General features: G+C 33.9%; 1 protein-coding gene across 4 annotated transcripts in view; it reads left to right on the forward strand.

The window, feature by feature from the left end:
* Anapc10 (anaphase promoting complex subunit 10) overlaps positions 1-8363 on the forward strand; it is a 79738-nt gene extending 71375 nt beyond the window's left edge. For 2 of the 4 annotated variants that reach the window (XR_011708029.1, XR_011708030.1), the window contains one exon: positions 7982-8055. Coding sequence is in view for 2 of the 4 variants with exons in the window: in XM_027926593.2 (XP_027782394.1) it covers positions 7982-8212 (231 nt within the window). In the remaining 2 variants the exon portion in view is untranslated. Of the gene's footprint in view, positions 1-7981 lie in introns of all 4 variants that reach the window. The other 2 variants (XM_027926593.2, XM_027926592.2) reach the window with 1 other exon arrangement.
* The last annotated feature ends 10015 nt before the right edge of the window (positions 8364-18378 follow it).

The raw sequence follows: 18378 nt of genomic DNA on the forward strand, positions 1-18378 counted from the left end.
ACCCAGACAGAGAAGCTGAAGGGTTTGTGAGGGTATGTGCGCGTGGCAGCAGGGGGGCAGGTAAAATATATATATATATATATATAATATAACACATACTATTTTAATCATTTTTAAGTGTGCAGTTCTATGGCATTAAGTACATTCACATTGTTGTGCAACTGTAACCATCATCCACCTGTGGAACTTTTCTTATCTTCTGGAATGGAGTAGCTGTTCCCTTTAAACAGTAACTCTTCATCCTCCTACCACTGGCCTCTGGCATCTGGCATTCTACTCGTCTATAATTTGCCTGTTCTAGATACTGCATATAAGTAGAATCATACAGCACTATCTTTTTGTGACCTGTTTACTTCACTTAGCATATTGTCTTCCAGAAAACCTGAGTTTTTTAGAGGAAGTGTTTGATGCATGTAAATGTATTGTCTTTAATATTCTGTTCTTTTATTTTATGCTCTCCATATATCATCTCCAAATCATTTGGAAAAATTAGAACCTTCAAACACTACTCTGATAGAATATAAAATGGTGCAGCCACTTTGGAAAATTTGCAGGCCTTCACATGATTTATCAAGATTTACCTGTGACATACCATTCCACACTCAGGTTTATACACAAGAGAAAAGGGTAATGAATGTACACACATGCTTTAAAAGCTTATTTAATATGTGGACTATTATTTATCTTTTTTTTCTCTCTAGAGATTTTTAAATCAGTGTCCTGCTTTTAATTCATTATTATTTCCTTTTGTAATTCCCTTTATGCTAGGCTTGTAAATGCTGTATGTCATAAAAAGAACTGCATTGAGATTAGCAGACAATTTTGTCTTGCCCAAATTTGTTTACTTCATTGTATAGTATTGCTATAATACTTAAATGCTTTTAAGAGTAATTATTATCTAATTCTTATTTTTCTGTGATGTAAAGTAAATTATACTATGTTTAAGAACATAGACTCTGGAATCAGACCACCAGTTTAAATCACAGTTCTGCTACTTACCAGCTGTTTGATCTGGGCCTTTCTGGGCCTCTGTTGTCTCATTTGTGACAGCAGGCTATTATCTGCCTTATTGCTAGGATTTTAAGCATATTGGTGTGCTTACTAAGAACAGTACCTGGCACATAATATCTGCTATAGAAGAGTTTGTTGTTTTTATTATTATTACCATTATCACTGACATTTTTGCATTATTTTATAGATATATAATTTGGGTGTTCAACTCTGGATTGCTGCTAGTATTTTTATGACAATCTTGACTTTCCTGAAGTCTCAATATGGTACACAAATTATTTCTCTTGTACCTCTTTAATTTTTTCAAGTATGAACTTCCATTCACTGTATTTTTAGCACCTAAGGTATTATTTGACACATAGTAATTGCTCAATAAAAATCTAATGAATGAATGTATGCCTGGAGGTCAGAAGTCCAAAATAATATTAGGGATTCAAGTCAAGGCATCAGCAAGCTACATTCTTTTCTAGCAGGCTCAAGGGGGGAACATTGCTTTTTCAAGCTTAAAGAGGCTGCTCATATTCCTTGGTTTATGGATGCATCACTCCAACCTTTGTTTCTACTGTTATCTCTTCCTCTGTGTCTCCTGCTTCCCTCTTATAATGACTCTTGCAGTTACATTGGGTCCACCCAGATAATCCTGCATCATCTTCCCATCTACAGATCTTTAACTTAAATCAAATGTGGAAAGTTTCTTGCCATGTAAATTAACTTATTCAAGTTTGGGGGAAAGACATGTTGTCTTTGGTGGCCTATTATTTTGCCTACCTGATCTTCTTTTATTTAAACTCATTGAGTGGAAGGCACATCGGATGATATCTTATCCAGTATCTTTATTTTAAATATGAAAAAACTGAATGAGGCCACAGAGATTTTTTGTTTTGGCCTCTACACTTATTATTATTATTATTTTTTAAAGTTAGGAACAGACTTCGCTCACTTTTGTATGCTTAACTATACTCAAGAACAATATCTTGAACATTTTGTGTGCTCAGTAACTATTTTTTCCTGGTTAGTGATAGAAACCAGATACATTTGTCCTCGGATCTGGTCTTTGTAAATTAGTGTTATTGAAAGTCTTATAAGAAGTCACAGACAGAAAATACCATGAAACATAGTGATGTGTTTTTCTTTTGTAATTAAAAGGATTAAGTATTCAATACTAAAAATACTACCTTTTAAAAGATGTTGGTTTCCTCTCTCTGGAAGGGCAGGCAAGGGAAGGAATAGAGGAGAGGGGAATGGGAATAAAAGAAGGAAAAGCAGGAAAAGAAGGGGAGGGGAAGGGAAGAGAAGATAGTACAGTGGTGTTTCTTCATTGGCAAAAGTCATTATTTCATTCTTTATGGCTGAGTAAAAACTCCATTTATATCATAATTTCTTAATTCATTTATCTATTGCCAAGCATCTTGGTTGATTCCATAATTTGGCTATTGTGAATAAACATTGTAATGGCTATATCACTATATACACAATTTTAAATCTTTTGGATAAACATGAAGGAGTGGGATAGCTGGGTCATATGGTGGTTCCATTCCTAGTTTTTTGAGGAATCTCCACACTGCTTTTCAGTACTAATTTATAGTCCTACAATAATGTAAAAGTGTGCCTTTTTTCCCACATCCTTACCAGCATTTATTATCATTCACATTCTTTCTTTTTTAAAGAGAGAGAGAGGGAGAATTTTTTAATATTTATTTTTTAGTTTTCTTTTTTGGGGGACACAACATCTTTATTTTATTTTTATGTGGTGTTGAGGATTGAAACCAGCACCCCGCGCATGCCAGGCGAGCGCGCTACCGCTTGAGCCACATCCCCAGCCCCTCACATTCTTGATAATTGCCATTCTGACTGGAGTGAGATGAAATCTTAGTGTAGTTCCTAATTGCTAGAGATACTGAACAGTTTTTCATATATTTCTTAGCCTTATATGTTTCTTCTTTTGAGAAGTTTCTATTTAATTCTTTGCCCATTTATTGATTGGGCTATTTGGTTTTTAGGCATTGAGTTTTTTGAGTTCTTTATATATCCTGGATATTAATCTCCTTGTCAGAGGAGTAGCTGGCAAGATTTTCTCCCATTCCGTAGGCTCTCTCTCTTCACTCTCTTAATCATTACCTTTGCAGTGCAGAAGGTTTTTAATTTGACAGCATCACACTTACTGATTTTTATTTTTATTTCTTGAGCTTTAGTGTGACGCTTTAGTAGTTACTTTTTAAAAGTATCTGTGGCAATATTCCCTTTTTCATCTCTAATCTTGTTAATTTGGTTCTCTCTCTTTTTGTTAATTTGACTAAAGGTTTATTAATGTTATTTATCTTTTCAAAGAACCAACTTTTGTTGCATTGATCCTCTGTAATTTTTTATTCTCAATTTCATTAATTTTGGCTCTGATTCTTATTATTTCTTGTCTTACATTGACTTTAAAGGTTTTTTTTTTTTTTTTTTTCTTTTTCTAAGGTTTGAGGTAGAGCTTATTTATTTGTGGTCTCTCTGTATTTTTAATGTAGACACTCAGAGCAGTGAATTTTCCTTTTGTTACTGTTTTCATACTGTACCAAAGATTTTAATGTATTGTTGTTTTCATTTGTTTTTAAGAATTTCTTCTCTCATTTCTTCTTTGATCCATTCCTCATTTAAAAGAGTATTGCTTAGGGGCTGGGGGTGTGGCTCAAGCGGTAGCGCGCTCGCCTGGCATGCGTGCGGCCCGGGTTCGATCCTCAGCACCACGTACAAACAAAGATGTTGTGTCCGCCAAGAACTGAAAAAATAAATATTAAAAAAAAAAAAAAAGAGTATTGCTTAATTGTTTTTCTTGCTGTTGATTTCTAGTTTCATTCCATTAGGGTACAGTAGAATGCATGGAATTTTATTGATATTTTTATATTTGCTAAGACTTGTAATGTGATCAGAAGCTGCCAAAAGAAGGTGAATTTACCAGTTTTGGTGTGAAATATTCTGTTAATGTCTATTAGGTCCATTTGATTTATAGTATTAGTTAGGTTGGAAATATCTTTATTGATTATGTACTTTGATGACCGGTCTATTGATGATAAGGGTGTATTGAAATTATCCAATATTATTGTGTTGAGATCTATCTGGGATTTAATGTCAAAGAGTATTTTTTAAATGTTACTGGGTGCATTGACATTTGGGGTACATATAGTTACTATTGTTATATCTTCTTGGTGGATCATTTCCTTTACCAGGATGTAATGGCCTTCTCTATTGTTTTTGATTTGTTTTTGCTTGAAATCAGCTTTGTCAGATATCAGGATGGCTATTCTAGCTCGTTTTCAAACTCCATGGAATACTTTTTTCCCATCCTTTTACCTTCAGCCTGTGAGCATCTTTGCCTATGAGATGAGTCTCTTGAAAATAGCATATATTTGGATCTTGTTTTTTTGATCCTTTCTGCTAATCTATGTCTTTTAATTGGAGAATTAAGACCACTTACATTCAATGTTATTATGGATATGTTTTTGGTTTGCTGAGTTTTTTGGGTCATATTTAATTTTGTCTTGATTCTCATTTAATGATTAGTTGCAGAAAATTTTCCCTAATTGATCTTCACTTATTTGAGAGTTTTGGATTTTGTTTTTGAGTTCCTCTGCACGGTATTTATCTTTGAGGATTATTTGTAGTGCTGGCTTAATTGCCATTTATTTATTTACTTTATCTTTGTCCTGGAAAGTTTTTTATTTTCCCATTAAATATGAAAGATAGTTTTGCTGAGTATATCAATCTTGGCTGACAGTTATTTTCTTCTAGAGCTTGGAATATCTTATTCCAGGCCCTCCTTGATTTTAGTGTCTGTAGAGAAGTCAGAAGTGAGTCTTATTGGATTTCCTCTAAATGTGACCTGATGTTTCTCTCTTGCAGTTTTTAATATTTTTTTCCTTATTTTTTAAGTTAGGCATTTTGATTATGATGTGTCTTGGAGAACTTCTGTTTTGGTCAGGTCTCTTTGGGGTCCTATATACCTCTTGTATGTGTGTCTATCTCATTTCTGGGGGGGGGTGCGGGATTTTCTGCAACAGTCTCATTGAAAATGTTCTTAATTCCTTTAGCTTGTTTTCTCCACATTTTCTTCTCCCAGTGACTCTCAGGTTTGGTCTCTTGATGTCCAAAATTTCCTGTATATTCTGATCATGTTCTGTATTTTTTTTCCTTTTATTGTATTCTATATACTTAAATTCGTGTATTCTGTTCTCAAGGCCTGATGTTCTGTATTTGAGGGCTGAAGTTCTATTTTCTACACAGTCTAATCTGTTGGTGATGCTTTCAAGTGAATTTTTAATTTGATTTGTTATATCTTTTATTTTTAAGAGTTCTGATTGGTTTGTTTTTACTATTTCTATTTCTTTAATGAATGGTCTCATCTCCTGCATCTACTCTCTTAGCTCATTCCTTAGATCTTTTTTTAGTTCATGGAATATTTTAATCCATTTTTATCATTTTTCTCATCCACTTCTGTATCTGTGGGATCCTTTCTTAGAAGATTCTGAGTTTTGTGGGGAGATGTTTGCCTGGTTCCTCATTTTTTTTCAGAGGTCCTGGACTTGTGCAACGATTGAAGTGGATTCCCCTTCCTCTTTTAATGCATAGTCTTTATGCATGTATTTTTTTCATTTGTATGTATTAGACACAGTCTTTAAAATGAAATATACCATAAATCTAATGTTATATTTTTTTCATAACGTAGTAGTGGCATGTTTTATTGTTGTTGTTGTTGTTTTGCTTATGTCTGATTCTTTCTTAGAGAAGTAAATTTCTGTGAATATATCATTTTTTTTATAGATGGGAGCAGTTATATATATCTATGTTATAAAGGCATAGAATTACATCAAGGGACTGTGTTCTGAAATGAAAAATTATCTAGTGCATTTTTTAAAGTTGAGAATTTTTGTTTGTTTGATGTGGAATTTTGCTTACTTATTATTGAATGTCAGTAAACATTCTTAGATCCTCTGTATTTATAGTTGCTATCTGGTTATGTTTGATACTTTGACAGCAGTACAGCATTTTTAGGTACTATGTCATATACTTCATCATACTTTATCTTAATGGTCTGAAAGGTTAATGCTTCCTCTAAGGTTTTGATTTGTTTAGTTTTGCAGTGCTAACCATCAAACCCAGGTCTTGCACATGCTAGGCTTGAACTTTATCATTGACTTATATATGTAGCCCCAGTAAGTGATCTGATTTATTTCCAAACATTAATTACAGTCTGGAGAAAAATGACTAATTAATACATATGGTTCTCCCAAAGTATGAGTGACTCCCAAAGCAATAGTCTAATCTCATTTAAAATTGAGGCCATTGGAATGGGCAAGAATCTGGAGGACACGATCTCCAAAACACAGGGAACAAAAGCAAAAATAGACAAATGTTTTTATATCTAATTTTATGTATAATAAAGGAAGCAATCATCAAAGTGAAGAAACAGCCTACAGAATGGGAGAAAATATTCGCAGACTATACATGTGATAAGGATTTAATGTCTAGAATACATAAGGAAGTCAGAAAAAATCAACAGCAAAATATCTCTATTTAAAAATGAGTAATAGATCAAAGTAGCCGTTTTTAGCAAGACATACAAATGGCCAGTAGGCATATAAAACAAATGTTCAAGATCACAGATTATCAGAGAAGTGCAAATCAAAATGTCAGTAAGATACACTTCACTCCAGTAAGCATGGCTACTATCTAAAAGACAAAAAGATCAGCCTAGGGGTGTAGCCCAGTAGTAGGGGGTTTAGCTCAGTAGTAGTGTGTGCTTCAGATGTGCAAGACCCTGTGTTTGATTCTCAGTAGCAGCCAAGGGGGGAAAAAGATAAAAAGGGCTGGTAAGTGAAGGTATGGAAGAAAGGAACCCTTGCACACTGTTGGGGAGTGTAAAGTAGTATAGCTATTATATAAAACAGTGTAGAGGTTCTTCAAAATTTTCAAAATAAAAAACTACCATATCATACCATATATACCACTCCTGGGTATATATCCAAAGGAAATGAAATCAGTATGTCAAGGAGGCATCTGCACTTCATGTTCATGACAGCGCTGTTCACAATAGCCAACAAATGGATGGTTAACAAATTAACAAATGGTTAATAGCCTAAGTGTCTATTAACCAATGAGTGGATAAAGAATACACACACGCGCACACAATAGATTACTATTCAGCCATAGAAAAGAAAGAAATCCTGTCATTCCTGACAACATGGATAGAATTGGAGATGATTATGTTAAGATAAATTAGGCACAAAAAGAAAAGTACTGTACAATCTTACTCAATATGTGGAACTTCTAAAAGCCTGTTTCATAGAACTGAGCATAGTATGGTGGTTACCAGAGGCTCAGGGGAAAAATTGGAAAGGTTGATCAGTGAAAACTAAGTTGCAACTAGGAGTGAGTAGTTCTAGTGTGTTGTGCCTCTCTGAGTTGCTGAGGCTGTACTTGAACTTGTGATCTCCTTGCTTCAATCTCTTTTGAGTTGCTAGAATTATAGATTTGTACCACTTCACATATTTTTAAAGGCTGCAGAGACGTGTGCTTTCTGATGTTATATAAGTTATACAGTGTTCTGTTAATCCCATGATTACATACCTTTATTTTGTCTACTAATATGATACATATAAAATGCTTTGCAGCTGTAAAAGTAGATGGGTAGGGGCTGGGGATGTGGCTCAAGCTGTAGCACACTTGCCTGCCATGCGTGCGGCCAGGGTTCGATCCTCAGCACCACATACAAACAAAGATGTTGTGTCCGCCGAAAACTAAAAAATAAATATTAAAAAAAAAAAAAAAAGTAGATCGGGTAAAAGTGCATGCTAACTGGTAATGGTTAGTGTCATATTTTTATTCTCTCAGTGGGCAAATGTTAATTTAATTTTACAGTGCATTCATTGTTAAACATTATTGTTATATTCACTGAGTGAAATCATAATCTGACTTTCTTTTTTCTTGTTAGCAACTTGAATTGGTGGAACCAAGTGGCTGGATTCATGTTCCCTTAACTGATAATCATAAGAAGCCAACTCGGACATTCATGATACAGATTGCTGTTCTAGCCAATCACCAGAATGGGAGAGATACCCATATGAGACAAATTAAAATATACACACCAGTGGAAGAGAGCTCTATTGGTAAATTTCCTAGATGTACAACTATCGATTTCATGATGTATCGTTCAATAAGGTGACTTTAAAGTGGAGCAAAAGTGACGAATCCTTTGTTTTGTTCTGTTATAACATTTTATGTTGGAGATCTTTATTGAAAAATGCTTCAGTTATTTTGCAATTTTGTATACATTTAAAAGTATTTTAACTTTGATAAATAAATTTTGGATCTTATTGTCTCAGTTTTCTTTAACATACAATTAAGCTCACAGATTTTACTTTACTAAAAAAGAATTCAAAGCCAATCTGTATATTTCCCTGTATTAAAAGAAAACTAGTTTAACTGAAAATTTCAGTATATACACAGTTTTCTAAATCAACCAGTTGATCATTTCATGTAGTGATCATTGCATATTTGAGAACAAAACTATGTTTTACCAAAGTGTATATAACCTCTAACAAGTCAAGGTTACCCCCAACACACACACTTTCCATTAAAGGAAGCTTATTTTTTAAAACACTGGATCTTTTAAAAAAAATAGTGTCAAAATGAACTTGATATTAGCTGTCAGATAAGAACCATCTGATTTGGGAATATCATTAATTGTCTTATGTTTACTTCCATGAAACACTTATAACCCTAGGGTTATCTATATTCTGACAATATTATGTTGGAGACTAATGTTATAATCTGCTGTTTATCTCAATTCAAGCAATACTTATAGTTAGTTTCAAACTTTGGTGTGACACTATCATTTCCTAGAGATAACATGTCCTGTGAATTTTTTAAAAATAAATAAAAGTGTTTTTTTATAAAGATTTTAAATAAACACATAAAAATCCCTGGCACCACAGAAAAACAAAACAAAACAAAAGAATATTATATATCTGACAGATATTTGTGTCTAAAATATATGAAGAACTCTTATGATTCCCCAGTCAAAAGAAAAACCAATCCACTTAAAAAGTGAGCAAAAGATTTGAGCTTCACCAGCTCAAACTATGTGACTGGTCCATTGTATTCCTACATTTGTTAGAGAAATGAAAGCCTATATCCATATAAAGATTTGTATGTGAATGTTCACATACAATTGTTCATGTGTAAACGTAAGAAAAGGAGTAAAAGTAGAAAACATACAGCTTTGTAATACAGATACAGTCTTCTTTACCCATAATGTTTGGAACCAGAAGTGTTTTGAGTTTGGGATATTTTAGATTTTGAAATACTTTGTAGATATATAATGAGATATCTTGGGGATGGGAACCCAAGTTTCCAAACATGAGATTCATTTATGTTTCATATAATACATAGCTTAAAGGTAATTTTATCCAGTGTTTTTAGTGTGGAATTTTAAATTAGTCATAGAACACTATAAATGAACAACTCTTCAAAAGGACCACTTCATTCAACTGATTTGTGTGTGTGTGTGTGTGTGTGTGTGTGTGTGCGCGCGCGCGCCTAGATTTTGGGTATTAAACAGATGTATTAAGGAAACCAAGACAAATTGGATGCATGCCTTGCTTTCCATTGGCTTACAGTCCACTAGCAAAATATTACCTCTTTAATCAAATCAGAAATAGAAAGTGATAAGATAATTAATTGGCAAATTAGAGTGCAGAGGAGAAAGGAAATTTTACTTCTTGTTCCAGGAAGATAGAGGTGAATCTGAAGACATTTTGGAGGAGGTGGAATTTTGGAAAGAAATACTATCTATGATATCAGCTAGTTTTTCACTTTTCAAACTCATTCTTGAATCCAGACTGTCATTGTTTTTATATGAGTCACAACAATTAATTTGAAACAGATGATTTATATATTCAGAAGATCCAAGTGATGTTTTGTCCATTTTCATTTACTCCTGTTTAAAAGCATTCAATGACTAAAACTCAAGACAAATCTTGAAAAGTAATTTTAGACTCCATACATTCTTTTATCCATTCTGTTAATTTAGCAGAGAATCAAGTATATATCACTTATTTGATAACATCAAAATAGCTTTTATAATTATATATAACTTATTTGATAACATCTATCTCTAGTGTTTTACAAAATTGTTTTTGCTTAAAATTCTTAACTGGAAAAATATTGGTTCATCATGTATTGTTTTTAATTGAATTCTAGGTTATTAGTTTTAATTTATCAATTAGATTTTTAAAACAATTTCAAAACATTACATTAAAACATTAGGAAATTTAATTTGTGCAGTTATGGTTATATGAGAACATTTTTGCTTTGTAGATCTTTTAAGCCAAGATTATCTTTTGCCCACATTGTTCTGGCTTTCCTGGCTTCTGTTCTGACTCCCTGGAGTATGGTGTTGGGAAATGTTTGATGTACAAGGCTCTTTACCAACCCTCTACAGGGAAGTCTCTGTGCTGCCTGTTCTGGCTTCGCTCAGTTGTACCGAGAAAGCCTTGGAGAGAGGAAGATGAGAAAGGAGAAAGCTTCTGGGATTGGTTTATTAATTGTCCATGATGTCGATTTACTCTATTAACAGGAAAAACCTTAAACCTATTTGGAAAACTCGATGCTATAAGACTAAGAAAATGTATAATCAATGGCATTTGTATATGAAAAGTAAAAGATAATTTTAGTACCATTAGCCAGTCTATTTTTCAATTTTATATGAAAGTACCTTCACTTTATTCCAGGACTAGCTCTACCCGCATTGTTTGTTTTCTCTTTTTTGGTAAACAGAACCAACTTCTATTTTGCAAGCAAGCACATTTACCATTGGACCAGTTTAGAATTGTTCTACCTGATTGTGAAGCTTTTTCTGAATGAATATTTATTTCCCGAGATGACATTCAATGTTACCTTGATTGATGCTCTAGCATTTACCATTTCAGTCAAAATTGCTACATTTGTAGCCATCGACTCCCCTGTTGAAGTTCACTGATCACCCTAAGATCTCCTTCTGCTATGCATTCGCTTTTCTATTGTTGAGAGCAAATGACTGTTTTCTCCCTGTGGTCTTAGAAATAATTCTCCAAACTGTTTTTATAGACTTTATTTAGAAACGAGCTCCCCTCCTTACACTGGCATTCATCTGTAACTGGAGATCCAGATTTTAACACATCATTTCCTGTTATTACTATAGCAGTATCAAAATACTGACCACTTACCAAGAAGCAAAGCATCCAAAAGACTGAAGCAGAGAGTTCAGCCAGCTATTTGTTTTTCAACTGTGAAAATTTACAAGAATCACATGTTAAATGGATATGAAGACGAAGTGGAAGAGAGAGCCCTGGTAAAAAGAGTTGGTAAACCATTCAGGTATTGAGTTATAGCACAATCAGGTGTTTATCAAAAATAATGGAAAGAAATTCAGTCTGAAAAACAGGGCCTGTTTTTTCAGGGTAGTATTCAGCAAAGTTTTCTTTCATTTTTTTCCTAAGCCTTCCAGGCAGTTTAATACAAAATTAATTTCTTGACATTTTCAATTGTTAGATGAGTAACTGGGTGTAATTTTGACTCCTGTCTTTTATCTCTCTATACTAAATAGCCCTAAGTCCTGCAGCTTCTTTCTCCACATTTTTACTAAGAGTTTTATCCCCTTCACATTGTTCAAGGTCAATTGCTGGAAACTCCCAGCTGGACAATTGGCTTTAGTTTATGCTAAGATGGAGTTATCCAAATAATTTTCCATCATATGGCTTTTTATAAATATCTACACTAATCCTATATTACTTTATAAATTTACCTATATAAATAAATATAGAGTCTTTTGATGTCCCTTCAAGACCATACATTGCTCTTCCCTGCCTCTTTTATAATTTTTAAAAATTATTCTCAGACTCTGTTCTAGCCAAGCAAATAAATACACTTTTCTATTTTAAGCACACAACTCCCTTATTTTAGTGTGTAACACTGAATGGCTGTAATCTTGTCATTTTCCTGCCAATTTATATATCATTCAAAAGCCACTCCCTGGAATGCCACCTCCAACAGAAACTCCCTGCTTCTCCATACACACTCGTCACCTCCAACAGAAAGGAGGCGAGTGTGTACGGGGAAGCAGGGAGTATCCAAGCAAACAGAATTGCCACTGTTGACTGGTTTTCTAGAGCTGAACACATTGTCTCCCTGAAAAGCAAAGAACAATATTGTTTGTGCAAAGAAAAAGGGGGAGTGAGTATCAGGTAGGCAATGACAAGTGTCTGGGCCTGGGCACCCTCACTGCAGACAAAATAGCAATATACCTTAGAGGATGAAGTGAGATCATAAATGTGAGCACTTAGCACAGTGCCTGGCAAATCATAAGCATTCAATAAAGAAGTAGCAGCTGTTACTGCTGTTATGTTAAGTTGGGCCTGAGAAATCTCTGGGGGCAAAATGGGATTTCCTTCTTCCTCATCAATTCTGCTGGACTTTGGAAGAGAACTGCTAGTTATGTAAAACCATGTGTATGGTGACCTTCAAATTCCTTTTCCAGTCTGTTTTATCTCTACAATTGGCCATCTGTGTCCTGAGGTCCCACATCAGTGGATTCAACCAACCATGGATGGAAGATGCAGTTTTTGAAAGAAAGCTTAAATTTGTATTGATCGTGTATGAACTTCTATTCTTGCCCTTATTTGCTAAATAATAGAATATAACAACTATTTTCATAGATTTGAAGTGATAAAAGTGTACAGGAGGCTGTATATAGGTTATGTGTAACTACTACACCATTGTATATAAGGGCCTCAGGCATCTGCAGATTGTGGTATTTGGAACCAATCCTCAATACTGGGGGGACAGCTGTACTATCACCTCACTAAAATATCAATTATAGAGAACTTGATTGTGTATACAGCAGTAGAAGTTTCTAAATTCAGTATATATTACAGGGGATGGGGGTTAAGACTGCCTTTTGACTTTGATCAACTATGTTGTTGTCCTTGGAGCTCATCCAAAATATTAAAACTATTTTCAATTTTAGCAAAAAATCAAGGAATACTTGTTAAAACCTTCTTATGTCACAAGCTGAAATGGATGCTGAGCAACCCTGTCAGTTCTTCACACACACACACACACACACACACACACTCCCTGAAAGGGGCACAGCTCCAGCACATTGAGACTGTGTCTAGCTTTAGTTCTAAGGTGCTCACCTAGACCCAGTCCTTACTCCAGATCCTGGTCTGAATCTTTTTCTTATTCCTGCATTTTCTTGACTCTTTGGAAGTTCATAATAAGCACTATATCCCTCACTCCAATCTTGTATTCTCTTATTGTGTTCTCAGATGCAAAATTTACTTTGATTAAATTTTCTTTATTTTGATGAATGGAGTAGAAATCCCTATTCTAGATAATCTCTAATGAAATAAAGATACTATATTTAGGAACTCTGTACCAATGAGAAATGATAAATATGGTGTGGCTTATGAAGATAAATACATTTTGGCTAGAAAGTACGAAGTACATTTTCTAAAGATTTAGTTAAAAGGAGGAATAATCCAAAATGTCAATTTTTAATTATTAAGGATACCTGATTGTTCATCCCTATCATATTAACAAGATGCTTACAACTCTGTGATAAGTCGTGTTTACAAACAGTTTCCAGGAGGAAAACATTGCATCTTTTTTCAATCAACATATGTTAGTTAATTCCTTAAATCATGTAGAATGTGAATAAGTTGAAAACATGTTTTCAATTAAAGAACTTACAGTCTAGCTGATGACTAGGAACACACGAAAACATTGCCAAACACTCAGTGAAAGGTGATAATGAATGAAACAGATAATCAATATTAATTGTTTTAATAAGGGGAAATATCATTAGTGCCCAGAGAGGTCATTAAGGTTCTTCTGGGAGAGAAGGATGAATGTAGAGACAGCAGAAGGGCTCCCTTTTATATGAAGTTGAGATTCTGGACAAGGTGAAAAACAAAATGAAGATGAAGGCAGAATATTCCCTGCCTTTCTGATGACGGCGTGTTGACGTATGTGTTTTTAAGTCTTGGCCACTCTGGGCTTCTCATGAATCTCAGACTTGTGGCACAGCTGTGCTAACTGAGGCAGGATGCGCAGGAAGGAGGGTGAGCCATGCCATTATTCTCCATCATTGTTTCAATACCTACTCCTCAGGGATGGAGTAGGGGGTAGAGGTAGGCTCAGGGTAAAGGAATTGAGCTTTCTTTCTTCCAGTTGACAATCATCAAGAGTGGGGATGAAGTGGTCCTAAATTTACTGTCTGGTTCCAAAACAAAATGCAGATTCAAGCAGAGCTGACCTGGGAGTGCATTTTCAGTGTGGAAAAGTGAACATGCTTATATTCAGTCTGGCGTAAAGCAGGGTGTTAACATCAGTGACAGACTTAAGGATGTGAGGGAGAGAAAAGTAGGGTGGGTGAATTTTATGTTATTCTGTTATATGTTGGGGTGCTGTAGTTTTATAGTCATACCCTTATGTAATTATTATATTTATATGCATATAAATCAAGTGGTACTTATGTATTTATAGAGTATTGGTGGAGAAAGGGTGGCAATAGGATAGTCTACCACACACCCCCAATATCAGTTGTGGAAGAGACTCAGGAATAATACCTACAATTTTTGAGGCAATAACTTAATGTAAATCAAAATATTTAGCTAATATTTGCCATATATAAATTATGATTGGTCCACAGAGAGGGCTCTCAGAAAATTGCCAGGGGAAACAAGGTGGGTAGAAATCTATGCTTTTCCAAAGACCATTCCCTAGAGGATGAAGCTTGTAGGATCATGGAAATGCTCACTCTATTTATTTATTTTATTTATATATAACAGCGGAATACATTACAATTCTTATATAGAGAGAGCTCAATTTTTCATATCTCTGGTTGTATACATAGTATATTCACACCAATTTGTGTCCTCATACATGTATTTTGGATAATAATGATCATCACATTCCACCATCATTAATTATCTTATGCTCCCTCCCTTCCCCTCCCACCCCTCTGCCCTCCCATGCTCCCTCTCCCTAACCCACTATGAATCAGCTTCCTTATATCAGAGAAAACATTTAGCATTTGGTTTTTGGGGATTGGCTGACTTCACTTAGCATTATCTTCTCTAACTCCATCCATTTACCGGCAAATGCCATGATTTATGTCCACTCAATTTTGATCCATTGTTCTAGGTTGCCTTCTTCATTTCCAGAAGTTTAGATAATAAATGGAATTCTTACAAAAATTCACTTGTAAGCAAGACCATCAGAAATCTCGCACAGTTCCAAATAAGGCTTTCAAGTGGTTTTCACAAAAATGGACTATGGCATGTTGTATGTGGAAACAAAATTATCACTAGGAAGACCACTTGATTCGTTTGGGTGCAACTCATGCTTCTCTCAAGTCTAATTACTTTTTTGTGTTCAAAATAAGAAAGCCTTCTTTTAGGACTGAAGAAACTTTGAAACACTTTGTATTATAACCCTTTTTCATGATGTGGCAATTGGAGCAAGTGATATAAAAGAAACAATAATGTAGTATAAGCATAGTTTCTTCCGAGATCAGACGAGATTGGGCACGTTCAGGGTGGTATGGCCATAGACAAGCATAATTTCTTGACTAACATTAACCATTTTTCATATGTTCTTTGTGTAGCTAGTGAATAGAATAAGAAGAAATACTTAAAAAAATTTTTAGTTGTAGATGAACACAATACCTTTATTTTGTTTATTTATTTTTATGTGGTGCTGAGGATCAATCTCAGTGCCTCACACATGCTAGGCAAACGTTCTACCACTGAACCACAACCCCAGGCCTAAGAGGAGATATTTTTAATGGGAATGTTTTGCATGTGAATAATTTTTAACATTTGTAATCTTTAAGTACACAGCTTGTAGTACAGGGGTTATGTGAGAACTTGAGTCCTGTCTACTACAATCCTTAGCTGATTGGTGTGTGTGTGTGTGTGTGTGTATGTGTGTGTGTGTATGTGTGAGTGTGTGCATACTTTGTGTTTGGAATAAAGTACATAACAATGAAGTACACCCATACCACTCAGTGAATAAGGTCAAAATTGACTTGTACATGCCCAAAGCTAAAACTCCCTTTTACCGTAATGTTTGTGATACATATCCGTGTTACGGTAGCTATAGTTTGTTGTGGGTATATACCATAGTTGTTTAACATGTTTTTCTGTAATTGGTTATTCAAGTTGTTTTCAGTTTGAGGCTATTACAAATAATGCTCTTATTACTCATTTTAACTCATTTTTATGTGCTTTTCTGTTAGGTAGGTTTATATGAGTCAAATGCCTTGTTCAAATGATAGATATAAGCTCATATTTTGTAGATAATGCCAAATCATTTTCCAAAGTGGATGTAATCCCACACTTATCAACAGTAGCATGTAAAAGTTGCTGTTGCTTCATGTCCTCACCACATTTAATCTTCTTGAGCATTTTAATTTTAGCCATTTTGGTGAATGTAGTAATGGTATCTTATCGTAGTTTTAATTTTCTTTTCCCTGATAACTAAGGTTAGGGTACTTTCCATATGTTTACTGGCAATTTTTTTTTGATAGACTCTTTTGTGAAGTATTCTAGACTTTTGCTCACATTAAAAAATGTCTTTAGTTTCCTGTTGTTTCTAAAAGAACTTCAAGTATTCTGGATATAAATTATCTTTTGGAAAGATTTTAACTTTTCCCATTCTGTAGCTTACCTTTTCATTCTCCAAAATGGAATCTTTTCATATTTTTGCCACATGCACGCACGCATGCACACACACACAGACACACACACACAAACTATGTGAGGTGATAGAATGTTAATTAGTTTGTGGTAATCTTTGCACAATGTATACTTATATCAAACATATACCTTGAGTATATGCAAAATTGATGTCAATTATACCACAATACATACAGCTGAAAGGGGATGAGATCCTTATTTTTAATGGAATCAATCTACTCTATGAAATTTGGTAGTTTTTTGTGTGCTAAGATATTTACTCTAACCTGAATATCTTCCAGATTAATTTGCTTTGTTGAGCACATTTGTATCTAAAATCCACCATAGTTGATAGGAACTAAATTCCATGTTTTTTTCCCCTGTATGGATAGCCAGTTGACCCACTGCCAGTTTTTGAAGAGCATTTTCCTATTGCTTTGCAATGCTACCTTCATTTGGGAGCTTCTCACTCTGTTTAATTTGTATCTTTTTTCATCAGGAATAAGGTCAAAATTGAATTATCTGAATTACACTATCTGAATTACCAATTATTGGTAATATATTTTGATATCAGGCAGTTTGAATTATCCTAGTTTGTTCTATTTTTTTTAACAGTTTCTCTGTGAATCTTGGCCTTTTTCACTACTATATGCTTTTTAAATTCAGCTTATCAATTTACAAACATACAAACAATCACACCCTGATAAAATTTATATTGGGATTGTTTTGACTCAACAGATTATTTGAGGAGAACTGACATGATTATGATATAGTGTCTTCTAATTCACGGAGACTCCGTGTATTTGAATCTTTAATGTTTCAATAATGTTTTATGGTTTTCTAGGGATACATCTTGTTTATCTTTGTAGATTTCTTCCTAAAAATTTGAACTTTCCCCATTATAAATAGTTCTTTTAAAAAAAAGTTTGATAAATTGAAATAAAATTTATTTTATATCTTGCCTTCATATGCAGCAATCTTTTAAACTTACCTCTTAAGATAACTTATCTACAGACTCTTGAATTGCTAACATCTGTAAATGATGACTATTTTGTATTTCCTTGTATCTTTTCTTTATTTTATTTCCTTATCACACTAGCTATGTCCTCAAATAAGGTATTAAATAGATTCCTGAGATGTTATATTGAACACTGAATGAAATCATTCTTGTTTCTGATCTTACTGGAAAACTTTTTAAGATTTCCCTATTTCATATGATTACTGAGATATGTTAGAGAAAGCCTTAGTCAGATTAATATAGTATTTACTCTGTAGTTTGAGGGTACAGTGTTCTAGATGAGTTAATTAGATCAAATTTATTATTCATTTTATATTCTACTGATTTTTATTCTGCTAGTTCTATCAGTAAGAAATTTATGTGAAAAGCTGTATATGATTATCTCTTTGTCTGTTTTTCCTTATAATTCTGTTAATTTTCTCTTTATGTATTTTGAGACTATGTAAGTACATACATATTTAGAATTGTTGTATTTTTCTAGTCAACATAACCAGAAATTATATAGTGTTTGTTTATTAAGCATACTTCTTTATCTTAGATTTCTGCCATAAAATCTACATTATCTGATTAAATAAAGCTATGACTAGT

Source organism: Marmota flaviventris, chromosome 7 (assembly GCF_047511675.1).
Source record: "Marmota flaviventris isolate mMarFla1 chromosome 7, mMarFla1.hap1, whole genome shotgun sequence".
In the NCBI taxonomy this organism is placed as follows: Eukaryota; Metazoa; Chordata; class Mammalia; order Rodentia; family Sciuridae; genus Marmota; species Marmota flaviventris.